Source organism: Pleurodeles waltl, chromosome 1_1 (assembly GCF_031143425.1).
Source record: "Pleurodeles waltl isolate 20211129_DDA chromosome 1_1, aPleWal1.hap1.20221129, whole genome shotgun sequence".
NCBI classification, from domain to species: Eukaryota; Metazoa; Chordata; class Amphibia; order Caudata; family Salamandridae; genus Pleurodeles; species Pleurodeles waltl.
The window spans coordinates 729,348,440-729,371,073 of NC_090436.1; the positions used below are offsets into that span (position 1 = coordinate 729,348,440).

Below are 22,634 nucleotides of genomic sequence, written 5' to 3' on the forward strand. Positions count from 1 at the left end.
TTTGACTCTGTGCATCTGGATCTGTGCTGGTGGATGTCACCCTGTACCTCCTTGAAATGCCACAAATTCAGAAATACCCCTACCCTCTCACAATCCATCTCTAGAGACGTTTCTCCCTTCCATTTCGGGGAGCCATGCCCAGATTATGTCATACAGTACCATTTTCTGTCTGTCATATTCAAAACAGGATGGTGAGACATTGTAGACATTATGTGGGAGGCAGTTCGTCTGTTGAAGTGGGGGCACAGCTACAGGTAATATTCCAGTAGCGGCTCATCTCACACGCCCCCTAGGCATGAGAGCGTATGTTCTGTCGTCTCTCACTGGAGGGCAACAAATATGAGCTACACTTCAAAGTGTATTCTTAATATTTGGATTTGTGGTAGACTTCCTCAGGGGTCATGTCTGAGCCTTGCTTTCTTCAGTGGCTATACTGCACGGCTCTTGTCTCTGGTTAAAGAATGTGGAGTAACTGTACCACATCTCGTGCTACTTTTGAGTTCTACCCTGAGTGTAGCCAATGAGATGTCTGGCAGCACATTGAAACTAAGCTTTGATAAGTGGAATTTCTTGTGTTGACAGCCATATTTGGATGGTGTCCTGACTAACTAGGCCTCCTTCAGGTATCTCTTTAGTCAGCTTACAGTTAAGTGACACTTTTTTTTTTTTTTTTACTTCCCTTTATGTGTCCTATCAATTATTAAACTGCATTTGAAATGCTTTTTACTGATGTAGATGTTGAGAAAGATTCCGCCTTTCCTGAACTTTACAGCAAATGTCTTGTTGTTCAAGAAGTTGTATTCTCTTGGTTGAATTTTGAACATGCTGTGTACCTTGGCCTCCCTAAATATCTGCTGACTCCTAATCGTCCAGCATCTCAGAATACAGAGCATGTGAATAATCAGTTGGCCACTTTGCCTTGACTCACAGTTGCAGAGCGCCCTGTTTAAAGCCAAGTGCCTAGTAGCATCATGTCAAGTTTGAAGGGTCCTTTTCTAGACTACAGATTTAAACCCCTACACTCCTCATCTTAGCTTCTCTTCACTAGTCATAATACTGAGTCTTCCTGTCCAGATGACACAGATAGGCAGACTATCTTTTCATGGAACAAGCTTCCTGTAGAGCATGGGTACTCGCAAACATTTTCCCAGGGGCCAAAAAGTTTGGTCTGTGACGTGCCTGGGGGCTGCATTGATGCCAGGGCCGTGGCGGTCGGGTGGGGTGACTAGGTGGATTGGTGGCAAGGTAGGTGTAGGGGAAGCAAAGGATATACATCTAGTGGCTGAAATAAACAATGGGAAACCAGAAAACCTGGAATTAATCCCTGCTTACCCACTTTTCCAAATTGTGTGATCCTAGGCAATTGTTTAGTGTCACTTTCCCTCCTTTTTCTGCATTATCACATTTAAGATGACCTCGAAATACATGATTCATGGTGTGCGCTGCACAAAACCTGCTTCTCTGTTTGATTTAATAAACTATAATGTTGTGTTCGATGGCATGTGTAGCTGCAGATACACATGCTGTGCACATCCCGCCATCTGGTGTTGGGCTCGGAGTGTTACAAGTTGTTTTTCTTCGAAGAAGTCTTTTCGAGTCACGAGACCGAGGGACTCCTCCCATTTAGACTCCATTGCGCATGGGCGTCGACTCCATCTTAGATTGTATTTTTTTCCACCATCAGGTTCGGACGTGTTCCTTTTCGCTCCGTGTTTCGGGTCGGAAAGTTAGTTAGAATCTCGGAAAAATCGTCGGTATTGTTTGCGTTCGGTATCGGGTTAGTTACAACAGATCGACACCGAATTGAGAAGAGCTCCGGTGGCCCTTCGGGGTTTTTCGATTCCCGTCGGGGCCTGGTCGGCCCGGCCACGTGTCTCTTCAAGGCTGATGGAACGGACCCCATTCTGCTTCTGTCCAAAATGCCATAGCAAGTATCCATATACAGATCAACACCTGGTCTGTAACTTGTGTTTGTCACCGGAACACAGGGAGGATACGTGTGAGGCCTGTCGAGCGTTTCGGTCGAGGAAGACACTCAGGGACCGAAGAGCAAGAAGACTGCAAATGGCGTCAGCGCCGACAGGACAAGGGTGTTTCGAGGAGGAGGAGGAAGAAGAAACATTCTCCATCCAGGATTCGGACTCGGAGGAGGTCGATCCCGAAGAAACGCCGAAAACCGTGAGTAAGACGTCGAAACAAAAAACTCACGAAAAGACTGCCAAAGCCCAGGGGACGCCACCGCCAACAGGCCATGGCTTAACCCGAAAAGTAGGTGACCGTCCATCGGCACCGAAAAAGGGCGAGCTGGTGTCGAAGTCATCCGACTCCGGTCGAGATACAGGCACGCAGCAATCTCGGGCCCGAGAGAGTGGCTCCGAAAAGATTCGGCACCGAGACAGCGGCACCGAAGTTGGTCGGCACCGAGAGGGCACGACGCCGAAAAGAGAAAAGATTTTGTCGGAGCCGAAAAAAGCAGCAGAAAAGGTTTCGGTGCCGAAACATCCGGAATCCGAACCGAAAATTAGTTCCTATTCAGAGGAACAAGGACTGTCCTCTCAAATGAAGACACACAGATTTGAAGAGGAATTACAAACAATAGAGCCAGATCACACGCAAAGGTGGCTCTTTATTCAAAAAGATACAGGGAAGATCAGCACTCTTCCCCCAATCAGAATGAAACAAAAACTTGCCTTCCAAAACAAGGACCAGGACAAAGACAAACAGCCACAAGCAAAAGTGGCTAAACAAATAACACCACCACCATCCCCACATCACTCGCCACAACTATCACCGGTAGCCACTCCACCAATGATGCAATCCCCAACACATACTGGGATGAGTGAAGATGACCCTGACGCATGGGACCTTTACGACGCACCAGTGTCAGACAATAGTCCTCAGTGCTATCCAGCAAGACCCTCGCCACCTGAGGATAGTACAGGCTACATTCAAGTGGTATCAAGGGCAGCAGCATTTCACAATGTCAGCCTTCACTCAGAACCCATTGAAGATGACTTCCTTTTTAATACACTGTCGTCTACGCACAGTCAATATCAAAGTCTGCCAATGTTGCCCGGAATGCTAAAACACTCCAAACAGGTGTTTGAAGAGCCTGTCAAAGGGAGAGCCATTACTCCAAGAGTAGATAAAAAATCTAAACCGCCACCAACAGACCCAGTGTACATCACACAACAGCTATCACCAGACTCTGTTGTAGTTGGAGCAGCGCGCAAAAGAGCCAACTCTCATTCCTCAGGAGACGCGCCACCTCCAGATAAAGAGTAGAAAATTTGACGCGGCAGGCAAAAGGGTGGCGGCACAGGCAGAAAACCAGTGGCGTATTGCAAATTCGCAAGCTTTGCTAGCCAGATATGATAGAGCCCATTGGGACGAGATGCAACACCTTATTGAACACTTGCCAAAGGAGTTTCAAAAAAGAGCGCAGCAAGTGGTCGAAGAGGGACAAAATATCTCCAATAATCAAATTCGATCAGCAATGGATGCTGCAGACACAGCTGCTAGAACTGTCAACACAGCTGTAACGATAAGGAGGCATGCATGGCTGCGTACATCAGGATTTAAACCAGAGATACAGCAAGCTGTGCTGAATATGCCATTCAACGGACAGCGGTTGTTTGGGCCGGAAGTGGACACTGCAATTGAAAAACTTAAAAAAAGACACTGACACGGCCAAAGCCATGGGCGCCCTCTACTCCCTGCAGAGCAGAGGCACATTTCGGAAAACACAATTTCGAGGGGGGTTTCGAGGGCAAACCACAGAAGCCACAACCTCACAAACAAAGCCCACTTACCAAAGCCAGTATCAGCGGGGAGGTTTTCGGGGACAATATAGAGGAGGACAGTTTCAAAGAAACAGAGGAAAATTCCAAAGTCCCAAAACTCCTCAAAACAAACAGTGACTTCAAGATCACAAATCCCCAACACATAACACCTGTGGGGGGGAGACTAAACAAGTTTTACACACATTGGGAGGAAATAACAACAGACACTTGGGTCTTAGCAATTATCCAGCATGGTTATTGCATAGAATTTCTCAAATTCCCTCAACGTCCCACCGAAAACACACAATGTCAAAACAACATATAGATCTTCTAGGAGTAGAAGTTCAGGCATTGCTACAGAAAGAAGCAATAGAATTAGTACCAAAAGATCAATTAAACACAGGAGTTTACTCACTGTACTTCCTGATACCCAAAAAGGACAAGAGCCTGAGACCGATACTAGATCTCAGAACATTAAATACCTACATCAAATCAGACCATTTTCACATGGTTACTCTACAAGACGTAATCCCACTCCTCAAACAACAAGACTACATGACAACACTAGACCCAAAGGATGCATATTTCCATATACCAATACATCCTTCACACAGAAAGTACCTAAGGTTTGTATTCCAAGGGATACATTACCAATTCAAAGTGTTGCCATTCGGAATAACAACTGCGCCAAGGGTTTTTACAAAATGCCTGGCAGTAGTAGCTGCACATATCAGAAGGCAGCAAATACATGTGTTCCCATACCTAGACGATTGGTTAATCAAAACCAATACGCTAAAACGGTGTTCACAACACACAAAATACGTCATAGAAACCCTACACAAACTAGATTTCTCAATCAACTACGCAAAGTCACACCTGCAGCCGTGCCAAACACAGCAATACTTGGGAGCAACAATCAACACAGCAAAAGGGATTGCTACTCCAAGTCCACAAAGAGTACAAGCATTTCACAATGTAATACAAACCTTGTATCCAAAACAAAAAGTACAAGTCAAAATAATACTGAAACTACTAGGCATGATGTCCTCATGCATAGCCATTGTCCCAAATGCAAGGTTACACATGCGGCCCTTACAACAGTGCCTAGCATCACAATGGTCACAAGCACAGGGTCAGCTTCTAGATCTGGTGTTGATAGACCGCCAAACATGCATCTCGCTTCAATGGTGGAACAGTATAAATTTAAACCAAGGGCGGCCTTTCAAAGACCCAGTGCCACAATACGTGATAACAACAGATGCTTCCATGACAGGGTGGGGAGCACACCTCAATCAACACAGCATCCAAGGACAATGGAACATGCAGCAAAAACAGTTACACATAAATCACCTAGAACTGTTAGCGGTATTTCTAGCGCTGAAAGCATTTCAACCCATGATAACCCACAAATACATTCTTGTCAAAACAGACAACATGACAACAATGTACTACCTAAACAAACAAGGAGGGACACACTCAACACAGTTGTGTCTCCTAACACAGAAAATATGGCATTGGGTGATTCACAACCACATTCGCCTAATAGCACAATTTATTCCAGGAATTCAGAATCAGTTAGCAGACAATCTCTCACAGGATCACCAACAGATCCACGAATGGGAGATTCACCCCCAAATACTGAACACTTACTTCCAAATTTGGGGAACACCACAAATAGATCTATTTGCAACGAAGGAAAACTCAAAATGCCAAAACTTCGCATCCAGGTACCCACAACATCAGTCTCCGGGCAATGCGCTATGGATGAACTGGTCAGGGATATTTGCTTACGCTTTTCCCCCCCTCTCCCACTCCTTCCATATCTAGTAAACAAGTTGAGTCAAAACAAACTCAAACTCATACTAATAGCACCAACATGGGCAAGGCAACCTTGGTACACCACACTACTAGACCTGTCAGTAGTACCTCATGTCAAACTACCAAACAGACCAGATCTGTTAACACAACACAAACAACAGATCAGGCATCCAAATCCAGCATCGCTGAATCTAGCAATTTGGCTCCTGAAATCCTAGAATTCGGACACTTACACCTCACACAAGAATGTATGGAGGTCCTAAAACAGGCTAGAAAGCCTACCACTAGACACTGCTATGCAAATAAATGGAAAAGATTTGTCTATTACTGCCATAATAATCAAATTCAACCCTTACACGCATCTACAAAAGATATAGTAGGATACTTACTACATCTGCAAAAAGCAAAACTAGCTTTCTCTTCCATAAAAATACATCTTGCTGCAATTTCAGCTTACCTGCAAATTACGCACTCAACTTCATTATTTAGGATACCAGTCATAAAAGCGTTTATGGAAGGCCTATACCAAGAACGCCACCAGTTCCTTCATGGAACCTCAACATTGTCTTAACACTACTCATGGGCCCACCTTTTGAGCCCATGCACTCTTGTGAAATGCAATACTTAACGTGGAAAGTTGCATTTTTAATTGCCATCACATCTCTAAGAAGAGTGAGTGAAATTCAAGCGTTTACCATTCAAGAACCATTTATTCAAATACACAAAAATAAAGTTGTTCTACGAACAAATCCCAAATTTTTACCAAACGTAATCTCACCGTTCCACTTGAATCAAACGGTAGAATTACCAGTGTTCTTCCCACAGCCAGATTCTGTAGCTGAAAGAGCACTACATACATTAGACATCAAGAGAGCACTAATGTACTACATTGACAGAACAAAACTAATTCGAAAGACAAAACAACTATTTATTGCCTTTCAAAAACCTCATACAGAGGAAATCCAATTTCAAAACAAGGCATTGCTAGATGGATAGTTAGGTGCATTCAAACCTGCTATCTTAAAGCTAAAAGAGAACTGCCTATTACACCAAAGGCACACTCAACCAGAAAGAAAAGTGCTACCATGGCCTTTCTAGGAAATATTCCATTGAACGAAATATGTAAGGCAGCAACATGGTCTACGCCTCATACATTTACCAAGCACTACTGTGTAGACGTGCTAACTGCACAACAAGCAACAGTAGGTCAAGCTGTACTAAGAACATTATTCCAAACTACTTCAACTCCTACAGGCTGAACCACCGCTTTTGGGGAGATAACTGCTTACTAGTCTATGCACAGCATGTGTATCTGCAGCTACACATGCCATCGAACGGAAAATGTCACTTACCCAGTGAACATCTGTTCGTGGCATTAGTCGCTGCAGATTCACATGCGCCCACCCGCCTCCCCGGGAGCCTGTAGCCGTTTAGAAGTAGATCTTAAACATTTGTACATTTGTAAATAGATTACTTGAAACTTTATTATGTACATACGCATTCACTCCGTTGCATGGGCACTATTACTAGCATACACAACTCCTACCTCACCCTCTGCGGGGAAAACGATCTAAGATGGAGTCGACGCCCATGCGCAATGGAGTCGAAATGGGAGGAGTCCCTCGGTCTCGTGACTCGAAAAGACTTCTTTGAAGAAAACCAACTTGTAACACTCCAAGCCCAACACCAGATGGCGGGATGTGCACAGCATGTGAATCTGCAGCGACTAATGCCACGAACAGATGTACACTGGGTAAGTGACATTTTCCTTATTTATGATAGGAAACCAGGCCACCCATAAAGTGCACATACCAAGTGACTTGCCTCTTTAATTTACTATTGATGGTGTTCTCAGGGTAAGGGAAATAATTAATGTTTCCAAATTTATGTTTGAAAACTATCACTTTAAAAGGAATGCATCTCAATGCACTGATAAAACAAATTGTACTAATGCGAAAAGGTTCTGCATGTTAACTAAATACACTTAATTTTGAAGAGACTGTCTTAGTTTTACACTTATGCTGCAAGATGTCTTTAAAAATGAAGGCGTTTCTAAAGTTAAGTGCAGAAGTCCCTAGTTACTTCCTTTCTTTAGCACCAATTAAGTTTGAAATACATCATTGTGTGTGTATTTAATATTTTTGTTAGTGCGGAGTCGAGCAAACAGCTGCCCAGTGTTCCTGTTGCACCAGGGGCCGCATGTAAAGGGTCAGAGGGGCCGCATGAGGCCCGCGAGCCGTACTTTGAGTATCCCTGCTTTAGAACTTCATTTCATTAAGCATTATGTAATCTTCCAGAAAAATCTGAAGAGGCAAATTTTCACTCTTTAGGTATCTCCTGTATTTAGTTGGATTGATGTGCCAGTTGTTGTTGCATCACCTTTGCTATATAGCTGTGCGCTATATAAGATGGACAATTTTACAGTGTGACTCATATCTCCTTGTGTTCACACTACTAGTCTAAGGACTAGCAGCAGCTTGTCTTATTAATGAAGATATGCTTGGTAGTCCTGTTTGGCACGCCTCATGCCATTTGAAACACATCAACACCAGCATTTCTCACTCAAAGTGGATGTGTTATATATAGTCTTTTAGCTTTCCTCAAAGCTGTGCTTGCTACCACATCCCCATAATTTTAACTTAATATACTTTTTCCACTTTATAGGAGTTGGAGATCAGAATAGTTTATCCCCTGCTACTATTTGCCATTAGGTGCTTTCATTACATATACCTACCTTTCTTCATAGCTCCCTTCAGCAGATCTAGCAATCAGCCAGTGATGAAAATTTCTTTAATTGTGTATGTAATTCTTGGGGAATATATATGTTAAAAAAAAAAAATGCATGCTTGAACTCACTCCATGGCTGAAAATGCACGTTGCAGCATTGTTTCTGCAAAATATCTGGATTTTTTATAGTTGGTAAACTGAAGGAGCCTTGGGACAAGGAGTACAGAAATATGCAGCCACATAAATACTTAAGATCTGTTTAACTGACTTGTGATGTCATTTTTTCAACATATTTTTTACGAGACCTGTCAAAGGTTTTAATTGAATAGTGTTGTTGAACTTTTTCTTCCTGTGCACTGGCATTCATTCCATATAGGTCGGCACTAATGCCTCATCTCATGGCTATGCCTTTCATTTCTCATTTTCATTTCTATTTTTTTATAAATCCTCCTGGACTGATTCACTGATCTTCTTGTGATGACACCTTTTATCCACGCACCACACCACAACTGTCACGGAGGCAATACACTGCTGTTTCTTTTACAAAGTCCATTAATTAGTCCCAAAAAACTAGAGTCACACCCTGTAAACTTTACCCTACTTTTTCTGTTCCTTATGGTTTGGTTGGAACTCAAGTTCGTTTGCCCTTTTACACATGATGGTGAGTGTGTATGGTTTGGGGGATGATGGATTACATTTGCAGTAGTTTGGTTCGTAAACCGGAATGTGTCAATGAACAGGAGAATAACAAGGCAGGACATTCTCTATGTTTACATTAAAAAAGAACATACAGAGAAGTCTTAGCCGTAGTCATAGTATTTATTATTGCTTGTTTATCTGCTATCTTTTTATAAATTCGAGGCACTGTCTTTATTGTCACCACATACGTGTTAGAAAAGTAGCATGAAATGTTTGGGCTCATCTTGTACAGTCTATAATGTGTCCTCATATTACTTTCATGAAATGTAAATGTTTCACATGTTTTACGTTTATTTTTAAGTGACGGTATTACATTGATAGTACAGCTCACCTGTTGCAGAATATTAACCAGTATTTGTTTTCCTTTTTCTTTTAGAGATTTTTCGGGTTTTGAGAGAAAAATGTAAGCGAATTCATAAGGCTTTACAAGGGTCAGTATAGTCATAGTATTTGTGAAATATCGTAACTTGATCGTAGGGAAATTCATTGAAACATGGTGATCATGTTTGGCCCATTTCACAGTATTTTGTATGATTGGAGTGCTATATTGAGCAATAAAACCCAGCACTAAACTGGTGCACTATATTTATGGCCCATAGCCACAATTTACAGAGAATGCTCAAAGTAAGCCTACTGTCATAATGTATCTGCTTTTTCATAAAGTTTTAGGCAAAGGAAATAGGCATACTCAAACCTATGCTATTGTTTTAGTTAAAATAAGCAAAAAACCAGGCGTGTTTTCCCACTTCTGGAACTTTGAAGAGCATATCTAAGCTTCATAGACTGTTATGCTGGCTGTTTTTATTGTTTTTATATGTATAAACTTCCACCCTCTGGTTCTCCCTTGGGAGCCTGTGTGACAGTATAGATATTTTCTGAATTGGAGCGACATTAGTTGCTTTGACCGGCCCCAACACACGTACGAAAATGTATTCAACTTTTGGCTCAACGTTTATTACTATTTTGATACCCACCCTGTTCCTGGAGCTTTCAACTCTGTTAAAGCGTCTGATGACTAATCTCACTTTAAAATCTTCCAAAAAGAGATCGGGAGACCACTTATGAGAATGAAATCCCAGACAAAAACATGGTACGAAGACATCAAACCCTCACTTTGTGTCGAAACCTGTTTAGGGCACACTCCAATACCCTTGGTTCCCTGCACCCAGTCCAATTACGAAGATAATGGTAATAAGGAATATATGTTTTTGCCTAAGAAGCATTCAGTTGTTTTGGTAATATGGACAATCCTCTGTTATGGATAGTCCCTCATCAGTTGTGCATACCATTTTCTTGGCTGTAATTAAAGAAGCAGAAACCTTAGCCATTCCCAGTCATGCTGGCCACAATAAGGCTAGCCTGTAAACTGATATTGTGGCAAGTCAATCAGCATCTGAAGCAGTGTTTTACTTGAATTAGTTTCTCATGCTTTACTTGGATATGCATGTGAAGTTGCTGTTTACCCAAGCAGTCTCCAGACATGCCTCATGCAAGCATAGATCTGTGCCATCAGATGGTTTGTGCAGTAGTGGTTGTTTGTGTGTTATCAACTAAATTCAGAAGTTATTCTCTACAACTCCACCAGCCAAACTGTTGTTCTTGCAAGGTTGTTGTGATGTCAGTGATTTTAGCTCTTCGTGCATACCATACTGTGTTTTTTTTACTTGCAGTATACTCTATGTGGAAGATGGTAATGCTTGCACTGCCTAATCTTCCACAAAAAATAAATCCTTGATTGAACTTCTTCAAAATATCTTGGATGCTGCAAAACAATCCATGGAGGTGAGGCTGGCTTGGGCATCTAGATCCTATAGGTAGTTTGTAGCCTCAGGTTGTCATCCTGAGGCATTCTGCCTAGATGAAAGGACAGGATTTTCAGGTAGTATCTGAGGCAGGTTGTTATACATGCCTTTTCATGGACTAGCAAATATGCCTTTTCTACTGGATCATCCCAGATGTTTTACCTTTTTTTGGAACCCTGTTTTTGGTTACTTTTGGACTCCCTGCACTTTACCACTACTAAATCGTAGTAAGGCGCCTGCACTTGCCCTTTAAATTGTGCTGTGCATTGGAACTCTATATTTGGTTTATATAAATTATCTATAAATCAATTATAAATAGTGTCATTAGTACATCTATATAGAGATTGTTCAAACATATTAGCAAATTAGGTTGATTACAAACTGTGTCCAATATTTCCAAAAACATGCTTCTTTCTGGGGGCAAATGCATTGTTTAACCGCTGCCGGTGTGTGATGTCAACTGAGACTGACACGTTACCTTCTGTCAAGAAAATTAGTCTGAATCCATAATTGTTGGTACTTTGATGCACTCTTCATTGGACAAAATGAAATTCATAAACTGGAAAGATTCTGGTATTCCTTTCTGACCTCCACTTCTGTTTCTAGTCTTTAAAAAAAAAAAAAAAAAAAAAAGTCCTCAAATGTACGGTATTGTCTTCCAAGGCTCAATTTGTTCAAAATAAAATCAGTTGCTGCTTTACCACACTAGACAAGTCTTAAAATGGATGAAACCAATCTGATCTTACCAGTTCTCACAGCCCTGCATCACTGGCAGCACGTTTTTTAAGACTTTACTGAACAATGACTGTTCTGTCACAGGTCACATTAACACACATTCCTCTCTTTGACAGCATTCTACCCCTAAAAATACAAGGCTGTGCGTTGTTCGCTCTTATCACTTCGCCGCCACTCATCACAGAAACTGTCTTTATTTTTTAATAATGACCATAATCCTATTTTCGGATAGTTACTACTAACTGCAGATTCCTCACCGTGTGGATATGGATATTCCCCGGGTCTAAGACTGGATCTGGAAATTTTAAAGTACTCCGTCACACCAGTAGGTGGTATTGTGCTGCTTCACATCATTGTTCTGCTCCGGAAGTGACAAGTGGAGGCACATATAAGCACCACCCATGCGCACTGTCAGTTCCTTTCGTTGCCTTCAGACGCGGATCCAGAGATACTCCTTGGTCTTTTCAAGACCCTTTTTATTTTTCATACATTTTACCATTATGCAAGGGAAAATACCACCTAAGACAATGGAGTTCAAACTGTCTAGGTAGTGTTACCAACAGATGTCTGTGATAGACCCCCACAAGGTATGTTTATGGTGTTTGGGGTCTAAGTGTGATTCCAAGGCCTGTGACAACAGCACATTACTACAACCGGAGCACATCTGACTGACGCCCCTTCTGGTTCATTTTCCTTTCTCCTACTTCGTGGTAGGGCACAGACTATACACAATCTTTTCAGCACTGACTCAGACAAGGACAATTGTGATGAAGGAGATTATTTTGTTCCCTAGTATGATGAGGACAGCTGGTATAAAGAACTAGAAGATGCCATTGGCCTGAATACTTCTCTAGAAACTTGCTTTGTTTCTCCTCCTGGCCCGTCCACCAAGGATAGCGCTTGCTTCGCTTTTGTTCTGGTGAGGGGTTAGAGGTACTAGATGTGCAGCTCCCTGCTATGTAGAGAAAGGCTAATGTTCTGACAGATCCTCTTACCTTTTCAAGTACCTCCAGAACTTCTATTGCCATTTAATGAGGCCCTCACAAACACCCTTCTCAGCACTTTGACGAAACCATGTTCGAGACGAACAGTTATTAGGCAGATGGCTTGGAGCAATAGACCAGCCCCAGGCCCTGATAACTGTCTTACCCAACATCTCACGCTTTGTGGTGCAAGTGTCTGCCTGGAAGTTTAATCCCAACACCTTCTCCATCACCCCACCTGATCGTGGATCTAAGAGAATAGAGACAAATGGCAAGCACATCTTTTTTCTCATGAGCCTTGCTGTGCAATCAGTGAATGTCAGCTGCCTCCTAGGCCGCTCGCAGGACACAGAGTTCTAATTGCAGCAAAACTGGTTTGCAGCAAAAAAATACAAAATCTTGAGTGAACATTCAGAAATAGCGAATTTGCTACGGTAATAAAGATTCAATGTTCATGATTCTGACCTTGAGATTGGATGATGGTGGGACTTAGGCAGTAAAACTAGATGGAACGTCTCCTATGACACTGTAATATCTTTGCCTCCGTGTAGTAAGATCTGAAAGTGCAGGATTGATGCTGTTACTTTTTACATCCTTCATTAAAATGATTGGGTTGCCCTAGCAAATTGATTTGCTTTTCCATGTCTAACCAAACATAAAGGAGAAATGTGTAGATTTTAGGTCTGGGTGATGAAAAGTCAAGGCAGGGCTTGAAAATGTAACGTATTGGTAGCTTGGTGGCAGTTGAGGAGCAAAGTATTCCACATTTAAATGTGTTTGAGCACACAAACACAAAGGAGGGCCATGCAGGGTGTACATCTGTGCAAACCATCACTGATGATACACCACTTTGGCACGTAATCACAACAGTTAAAGTGTCTTTCTGGCAGAGATGAATTGATACGGGCAAGTCTGATTTAATATAATTTTTTAAAAAAAACAGACTCAAGCTGCCAAAGATCAGGCTTAGATTGGAGTGGGCTGAGAGTGTGAAAGCAGAACAGTGGTTGGGTTGGAGAAGAACAGCTGCAGTAACTTTTAACTAAATAAAAGTTGGTTGCATAACACAGATTCCGTGAATGATGGATGCCAGTTTCTTTTATGTAGGGAAAGAAGGGTTGGTGGTACAACATATTAGCGAAAAAAAGGTTTATGGTTGAAGGAGGGATCAGGTTAAAGCACCAGTATTTGTGTTTGGGAATTGGAGGGGGGAGTTAGAATAGCTTCATCTATTCTCAAATATGAGCCGAAAGACATTATGCAATGCGATTGTGAGTGTTCTATGTGAGCTGACTGGTAGTGAGGTGTGATAATTTCACGTAATAATTCTGTGAGCTTTGCACACATGGGACATCACTTTGATGGAAGGGGTGAGAAAGCCATAATTATCCTTCTAAGCAAAACTGTTCACTGGGCATTCTCAGTCCTGCTTTTCTTAAATCATTAATTCTGAAATGCAGTGCCTGCATTTGTACAAACAGTTGTATGATTGATCTTTGGGTGAGCACAATTGTCTTTAAATGCACTATTCAGCAATATTAGCTTTTTTTTCATGCACTATTATTTTCTGTTTTTAGGTCTCGGCTCTAGACTGCACGCATGCGCGGTCTCGAACCGACACATGCTGTATCTACTTCGTGGAAGGTTCTGATTTGCTTGGTCCATCGTTGTTCTCCTAATCTTACTCCTAATTTGTTATGACATGCATGCGTCATGCCTCTTCCTGCCTTTATCCCTCACCCGAGAGCAGGTTTCAAGTACTATCATTCATCCACTCCATGTTTTTTAGATTAGTGTTTAGAAACTACTTTTTTATTTTGTTTTCAGCACCCAGCTACTCTGCTCTCCCTCACACATCCCCTTGCGCGTGAGCGGCTCATGAACAAGCTGGGCTGCCTTCTAAAACCATGATGTAAACACTTCCTTGTTTAGTCTAGTAGCCTCATACTGCAGGTTGGACTTGTGTGAGGCTTCTTTCGACAGGAGGTGGGTCTAGTTGCCCCGCCAGAGCCTGTGCTTCTCTGTGGATGTGCCGTACTTCCCATCACACCCCTTGTGCTACTGCTGGCTGTAGTGATTCCCGGAGACGTGCTGCTGGTTTTGAGCCATTTGGAGCTTTTTATCTGTGTTATGCAAACGAAAAACAATGAGGCTGATTTAATTTTGGCCAGGCGTGTTTGGTAGGAAGCACAGAGAAAGTTTCAGGTCCTTAATGTTGCACGCGGATGGACCACTGGAAGGAGAATGTGGCCGACTAGGATTTAGGACCCAAGAACTATAGGAGTCAACAAAGTTAATGCACTGTGTATATTATTAAAACCAGCCCCAGAGGTGTATACAGCTAACATTGTTAACGCCTATAGCATTCGGATTTCCGAGACCTATTGGCATTGCCAATGCATGTTAGTGGTCATCGCAAGCAAAATGTAAAGTCTATTTTCATTGTAAATGGCATCCGGAGGCAGTAGACTCCATGCAGAGGACTAACGTTTCTACTTTTCATCTTTAATTGTAGTTACTTGGCCCCTTAATAGTAGTTTCCAGGCCTTATGGGATTATGAGTAATGCAGAAACAGCAAAGGGCCACACAGTTTCCCCCACGGACTCAAGCTGCTAAAAGCAGCAGAACTTTACAGATGGAAATTCGGGCAGGCATAGCCTAGGCGATCCGATACGGACCATTAGACGTGATATTATCTTTGAACTATTTTTGTCAGTGTTTGAATGTTGGTCGATACCTGGGGTGTTTTGCAAATGATCCACATGTTCACAAAATCATCCTGTTTCAAGGAGCGCAGGATGTCATCAAATATTCTGAAAGTAATAATTCTATGGTTTTGCATTGTGTGTTTTCCTTTCTTCATGATTTTGCCAGCTTTGGATCACAGAACCCTGCTTGTTATTTCAGAGTGACTGTGCCTTCCAAACATCTGAGACTATGGTGGTGATTGAGGAGTTGCGTTTTTATGATTCCAGTACTGGTATATGTTTTCATTTGGTGTGCATTATTAGTAAGATTGTTTACGTAAGCATGTACGTATCTTACCGAAAAGTAATTCACATATGCCTCTTAAGATTCTGATCTGCTTTGTAAAGTGCTTATCCCATGCGGGACATTAAATAAGTGCAGTGCCACCATACTACCTTTTACTCTTTCACTTGAAGTTAAATAGCTAGTCAACAAAGGTCTGATTTATACTATGAGTCATTAGTATCAGGTGGTGTTTGAAACCTAATTAAGAATTTACAACAATTAGGTTTTGTTACTGTATTTTTATTTACACCACCAAATGACATTAGTAGTGTTTGAAACTCATTGTATGTGTGTTTGGCCCGATAATGCAGGCTATAAGGCAGTTTTCGAGTTTTCTCCCAGTTGCAATAGAAATTTGAAGAAGTAATTTCCTTACGACTGCCAGTATTGGTTCAGAGTTCTCTTTGGCACACACTTCCATAGTGCCTATTTTTATGGAATGTGTCATGCACTCTGCAGAATAAAAAAAATAAAAAAAATGCTGTTTCCCTGAGCCAGTCGAGCTTTTGATGTGTAGGAAGTTAAGTGGGCTCCATTAAATTCAGGTCTATTGCTATCCTCATAAATAGTTTGTTCTCCCAAGCGTGACACATAAATGCATAAGTGCATTTAAGGTGTTGTATGTTAGAGCCACCAGCCACCCAATATTTCACATCACAAGTTGATAGTGCCCCTCACTGCCTTTCTCTCTCTCTGCCTCTTAACGTTTGTCTCGTTTTTCCTTTGTTCTAGTAATCAGCCCCTAAAAATGTGACTTTGTCAAAACTGTGTTGGGCAAATATATATTTTGCTGCATTCGGAGCATCTTCCCGACACAGCGTTCTTTTAGGGATTTTGTGAATGTTCACTTAATCCCGAATTATGCTGCAAGATTAACTGTGCATGCCAGTACTGCCTGGCAATATTCATGCATTTTAGAAGACCTGCTTGCTATAGTAGGAGGCATTTTCGTGCCCAAAAAGCTTTTAGTCAAATTTGTTTGTGAATCCCTACATGGAACATGGTTGTTCATCATTGGACTTTCATTATTATTATTATATATTTTTTTTTTTACGGAGACTTATTAACAAGAAATGGTGTTGCGGCATTCTAAACGTTTTAATGTGCACCAGTCTAACTGAATGATGTAACATTTACAAAAAAAGTATGTACTGTCCGTCCAGTACATCAGTAGTGGCAGACTCCGAATGAATAGCAATACGTGAGCTGATCATGTCATAAACTGTATTCCAATGTATTAACAGCACACAGCGTGCTATACTATGTAGTGAACATAGCAAGCAAACAAAAAGCTTCTCTTTAGCTTAAAAATACAGTAAATAAAAAGGAGAATCTATTACCTGCTGGACAAAGTACATGAGAAATGAGATGGATGCTAAAAAAATGAAAATACAGCAGAATGCGCATTTCATGAAGTTTTATTTTATATGCAGATTCATATTCGAACTGACACGAAAAATGTTCAACAGAAGGTTTTTGTTTATAGCAGATATAAAGTTGATTGCTTGTTTCATTGTCCCAATATTGTGTGGGTTGCTAAAACGGTATGTTCATAGCCAAGAAACTCTATTCACACGCCAGCACACAACATAAACATGCAGAGCATGTAACAGTGTTCAGAGTCCGGCAGACATATAAACATAAACGCACATACACCAAATAGTCATACACAATATTATGCAGCAGGAACATTGAGTGATATGGGCCTGAAAAGAACACTATAGGGGATCACTTGATAATGTGCATGTAACATGCACTGAGTGTTGTGCATTGATGGAGTACTGGACTATGTACAGTTAACAAAAATGAAATGCGTCTTTCTGCTATTCCTCATGTGGGGCACTCATCTGTCGTGATTACGTTGAGAATTCTAAGCCTGACCTAAAATTGTGTAATAAAAAATACAAGTTACATAATTAATAGCTTTTGGCTTAAGGTATTTTGGAGTGGGAAACACAGCAAGGGATACTTGGCAGCTATACATTCACGTCTATACATTCAAATTGATAATATTTATCAGCCATTTACCTGTTATGTCACAAACTGTCATGTTGTGTTGCTGTTTTAAAGTGCTCAGCTTTTTGGTGGCCTGCGTTCAGGGCAAAACATATCTACAGTAACAGTTCACATATTTTCATTTACTCTTTCCCCATAGTATTACATTATCATTTCAAAATTTGATCTGGAAAGGTGAAAGGAATTATTTAGTTATCATACTTGTTAGAAATGTGGTCCCTGGTTGGCAGTCAGTTTGCACTCTGTCCAAGCAGGGACCCTCACTGTAGTCAGGGCAATGAAAATACACAATTAAGGTAACCCCTGCTCAACTCCCTGGTAGCTTGGCACAAGCAGTCAGGCTTATTTCAAAGACAATGTGTAAAGTATTTGTACCAACCCACACAGCAATACAGTGAAAACTCCACAAAATAGACTCCACACCAGTTTAGAAAAATAGCCAATATTTATCTAAATGAAACAAGACCGAAACAACAAAAACCCAGCATACACAAGTAAAGTTATGAATTTTTAAATTAAAGAGTCTTACTTCATAAATTACAATGGATGTGTTGTTACACAAAATTACCTGTTTGCGTCCAAAATAAAGCTGCACTCTCAATCGAGGCAGTGCTTTGTTTCTTCTCCAGTCGGTTAGGCGATGTATCGTTTTTCTCTCCACAAGAGAGCGATGCCTTGATTTCCAGACAGACACCTCGGGCCCAAGCACATTTGTGTCGATTTTGACGCCCAGCGATGAGTGTGAAATCTGACCGCATGATGATGAGAATCCGATCTGCGTGGGGTTTACATCGTTTTAAGCAGCTGCAAGAGGTAGTTGCATCGATTCCCCAGCCGCGATGCAGGTGATGCATCGATTCCCCAGCCGCGATGCAGGTGGTGTTGTTTTTACAGCTGTGTGGCAGGTGGTGTGTCTAAATTGTCCCTGCACGGCTCCTGTGTGTGGATTTCAGTCTTTGGTTCCACCACCTTCACCTTTTAAGGGTCCAGGGATTGGATAGGGCACCACTTGGCAGGGTAGGAGCCTCAGCAGAGAGTCCAGGTGCTGGCAGAGGAAATCTTTGATGGCCCTGAGACTTCAAAACAGGAGGCAAGCTCAGTCCAAGCCCTTTGCGACACTTCACAAGGAGGAATATGCCACAAAGTCCAATCTTTGTCCTCTTTCAGGCAGGAGCAGCAACTGCAGGCCAACCCAGCAAGCACAATCGCAGGCAAAGGGGCAGTACTCCTCCTCCAGCTCTTCTCCTTGGCAGAGGTTCCTTTTGAATCCAGAAGTAATCTAAACATTTGGGGTTTGGGCTCACTACTTATACCCCTTTCTGCCTTTGTAGTAGGCAAACTTCAAAGAAAAGTCTCTGTTGTTCACAAGATCCTGCTTTGCCAGGCCTGGCTCTAAACTCACACCAGGGGTTTTTAGACTGCATTGTGTGAGGGCAGGCACAACCGTTGTGAGCACTCCTCCCTCCACTCTGGCCCAGATAGCCCATCAGGATATGCAGGCTATACCAAAGCTCCCTTTATGTCACTTTCTAGTGGAGATTCACAAACAGCCCAACTGCCTGTCTGACCCACACAGGGAATACACAAGCAGGCAGAGTCACAGAATGGTTTAAGCAAGAAAATGGCCACTTTCTAAAAGGTTTTTTTCCAAAATGACCGTTTAACCAAAAGTTGTATTTTTAAGTTGTGAATTTAAAGACCCCATTCTCTGCACTTAAGATATTAGAAGGCAGACCTCATGTTAAACTATAAGAGAGATAGGCCTTGCAACAGTGAAAAACGAATTTAGCAGTATTTTACTGCTAGGACATGTAAAAACATACTAGCACATGTCCTGCCTTTAACATACACTGCACCCTGGCCATAGGGCTACCCAGGGCCTACTTTAGAGGTGCCTTGCATGTTAAAAAAAAAAAAAAAAAAAAAAAAAAAAAACCGGCAGGTTTGCGCCTGGGAAGAGGGCACAATTGTCAGGTCGTATTGGCAGTTTAAAAACCGCACACACAGACACTGCAGTGGCAGGTCTGAGCCATGTTTACAGGGTATTTTCGTGTGGGTTGCACAATCAGTGCTGCAGGCCCACTAGTAGCATTTGATTTACAGGCCCTGTGCACCTCTAGTGCACTTTACTATGGACTTACTAGTAAATCAAATATGCCAGTCATGAAAAAGCCAATTAGACATACAATTTACACAGGGAGCACTTGCACTTTAGCACTGGTCAGCAGTGTAAAGTGCCCAGAGTACCAAAACCAGCAAAAACAAAGTCCAGCACACAGTCAAAACACGGGAAGCAGAGGAAGAAAAGACAGGGGACACCATGTCCAAGATGCCAGGTCTAACAATACTGTAATTATGGCTTTTCCACCAATTTCCTTTGAGCACTTTTTGGAGCGTAATTAATCAAAGACTATACACTTTCCGTTAGCAATAGGTTTTGTGCAGTAAATCTTACTAGTGATAGAGGCCTCAAGCAGTTGAGGTCCTTGCAATGGAATGGCCTTCAGAGCATGTTGATAGCGTTTTATGGTAAATGTCATTGTTCAAAAAGGTTTCCATATGGGTATCTATTTCTTCTTACCGGCACAAAATCAAGGAAAGCTTCAGATGCGGCATAAGTAATGTGATGCAGAAGCATACATCTGTTCCTGAAGCATGACATTGGCAGCTCAACGGCTCAAAGCAGCCAGAGCTGGTGAGCTTTACCTAGATTTTGTCAAACAAAAACGCAAACTTTTTCATCAGTGAATTCTACTGCTGCTGCAAAAAAGCATTTTTGTTTTCCCGAAAAATTTGCCTGCCAGCAAGGCTGTGGGACGTCCACATAATTTGCAGCTTGGTGAGTTAGGGTTTGTGAGATTTGTTCTCAGAATTTAAACTTCTCACACATAGCTGAAAGCATACTTTGATTGTGTTCCCCAGTTTTCAGCAACACTTGGATTTTTAAAACAGCCTTTACACAGTTGTTTAGAAGCTGAATTAATATTACATTTGAATGTTTTGTTGTACTTTTTGAGGAAAACAAAGCTTTCTGATGAATACTTCTAAAATGCAGGTTCCTCATCTTGAAAATATCCTCACTTGCCAGACTGAATCTGCAGAAATCTTCCAGCAATGCCTCTGTACGTTGTTAGTTGGTGCCATATTGGTCCAAAGTGACTCCGGAAATGATGGAGCAGAGAAACCGAGAAGTAAGTACCAGCAATGCTTGTTGACAGCAGATCCTTGCTTTACGCACCATTCATCGCGGATGCGGAGCATCTCTCCAAAGTACATCAGTTTTGCAACAGCTCTAATACTTTGCAAACAGTGTACTAGGGAACGAGGTTCCACTAGAAACAACATGATTTTAACCATGTAGAGACTGTAGAAAGCAGATGTCAGTCACTGACCTGCATTAGATGTCTGTGGTGCTTGGGGTCTGACCACGACTAAGTTCTGTGACTAGTTTGCTCCCATGCATCACAAGGCAATTCGGGACCAGGAGACAAAACTCTGTATCAGTGAGCACAAGAAGATGTGGTCAAACCAGAAGTCCCACTCCAAGTTGTGGTCTCAAGCCCCCCTCCTGTGAAAAATCCACTTCCTGTTTGAATTCTTCTGGTAAGTCCAAGTCAGTGTGTAGACATAAGCCCAGGGAAGACATGCCTGATTCGACTCCATCTCAGCACTCTAAGTCTAGTGAGAAGGCTCATAGGCGTTAAGATGTGGATGCCACCCCTCCAACGTCCCCTGCATCTATACGAATGCCACAGTTGGTACCGATGTGCCCTGATTTTCTTTAGCTGTCTTCGACCCTACATCAGATAGCTGCCTTTTAGGAGAACATGTTGTAGATCTCTGGTGTGGTTCTGGCTCATTATGGCTTACCTTTGGTCCACACAGATCCGCAGGGGTCTTCAGTCAGATTTCCACCAGTGGATATCCCCTTATTCATTCTGCCTCCCCTTCTACCGGCGGTTTGGTTACTAAGCCCTTACTGACTTCACTGATTTTACTCCAGTGCCAAGGTCCATGCTGCAGCTGTGACAGACTCCACTGGAAAACCAGATAACCATCCTGATAGTTTCGTAAAGAGAATATTTTCTTCAGTCAGTCTAGCGTTCAGATACACAAATGCAGTGTGCCATCTTGGAAGATACAACCATGAACTATGGAACATGGCCGTTTAAAATCTTGCGAGCCGTCCAGAAGGGCCTCAATAGCCCACAAACTACATAATGAAGACACAGCTATGGATGCACTTACAGCAAGTTTGGACACTGCAGACTGCATCGGCAGTGCTGTTGGTACCTGTGCTCAGAAGACACACCTGGATGCAGTCTTTGAGGTTTTATGTTGATTTGGAAGCATCCTTAACGAACAGGCCTTTCAGTGGCTCCAGCCTGTTTGGAGAAACTGATTTGGCACTGTAACAGTTCGAGGATAATGTCACCACAGCTTGATCTATGGGTCTTTTGATGCTAGCTAAGTAATTTATTCATCAATACAGACCATTCTAGGTTACTCTGGGAGGCTAGATTATAGCAGTACCAGCCCCCACTATCTATTACGCACCAACTAGTCCAGTGCTTTCAAGCCAATGACATGACATTCACAAAAGCTGTTCAAATCATCGGGGATAGCAGTCCTCCTGTTTTTTCTACAATGACGTAGTGGCTTGCCTCTTAGGTGCACGTCTGGCCAGTGGGAAGTGGAATTCAGCATTTTCTCTCAGGCTGCAGTTCATTAATTCAGACAGATGGATCTTGCAAATTGTTGATCACCATCCTGATACAGGAAGTCAACCTTCTGTTGTCCAAGGGTGCCATCAAGCAGGTCTCGGACTTGGAGAAAGATGCTGCTTTCATTACTTTTTAACTCCAAAGGAGGACAGAGGCTTCAGGCCTATTCTGGACCTCCCCCACAGGATGGTTTTCTGAGGAAGGACAAGTTGAAAATGCTCACTCTGACCCAGACCCGATCAGCTCCAGTCCCAGGATACTGGATTACATCCTTTGAAACCAGAGTACACACATTTCCATTTACCCATCCTGTA

The 22,634-nt window shown here is 42.2% G+C and overlaps 1 protein-coding gene across 1 annotated transcript in view; it reads left to right on the top strand.

Moving 5' to 3' along the window:
* SPTLC1 (serine palmitoyltransferase long chain base subunit 1) overlaps positions 1-22,634 on the top strand; it is a 324,879-nt gene that overhangs the window by 247,715 nt on the left and 54,530 nt on the right. The window contains exon 12 of the mRNA XM_069227382.1: positions 9,403-9,457. Within this exon, the coding sequence (XP_069083483.1) occupies positions 9,403-9,457 (55 nt within the window). The remainder of the gene's footprint in view (positions 1-9,402; positions 9,458-22,634) is intronic.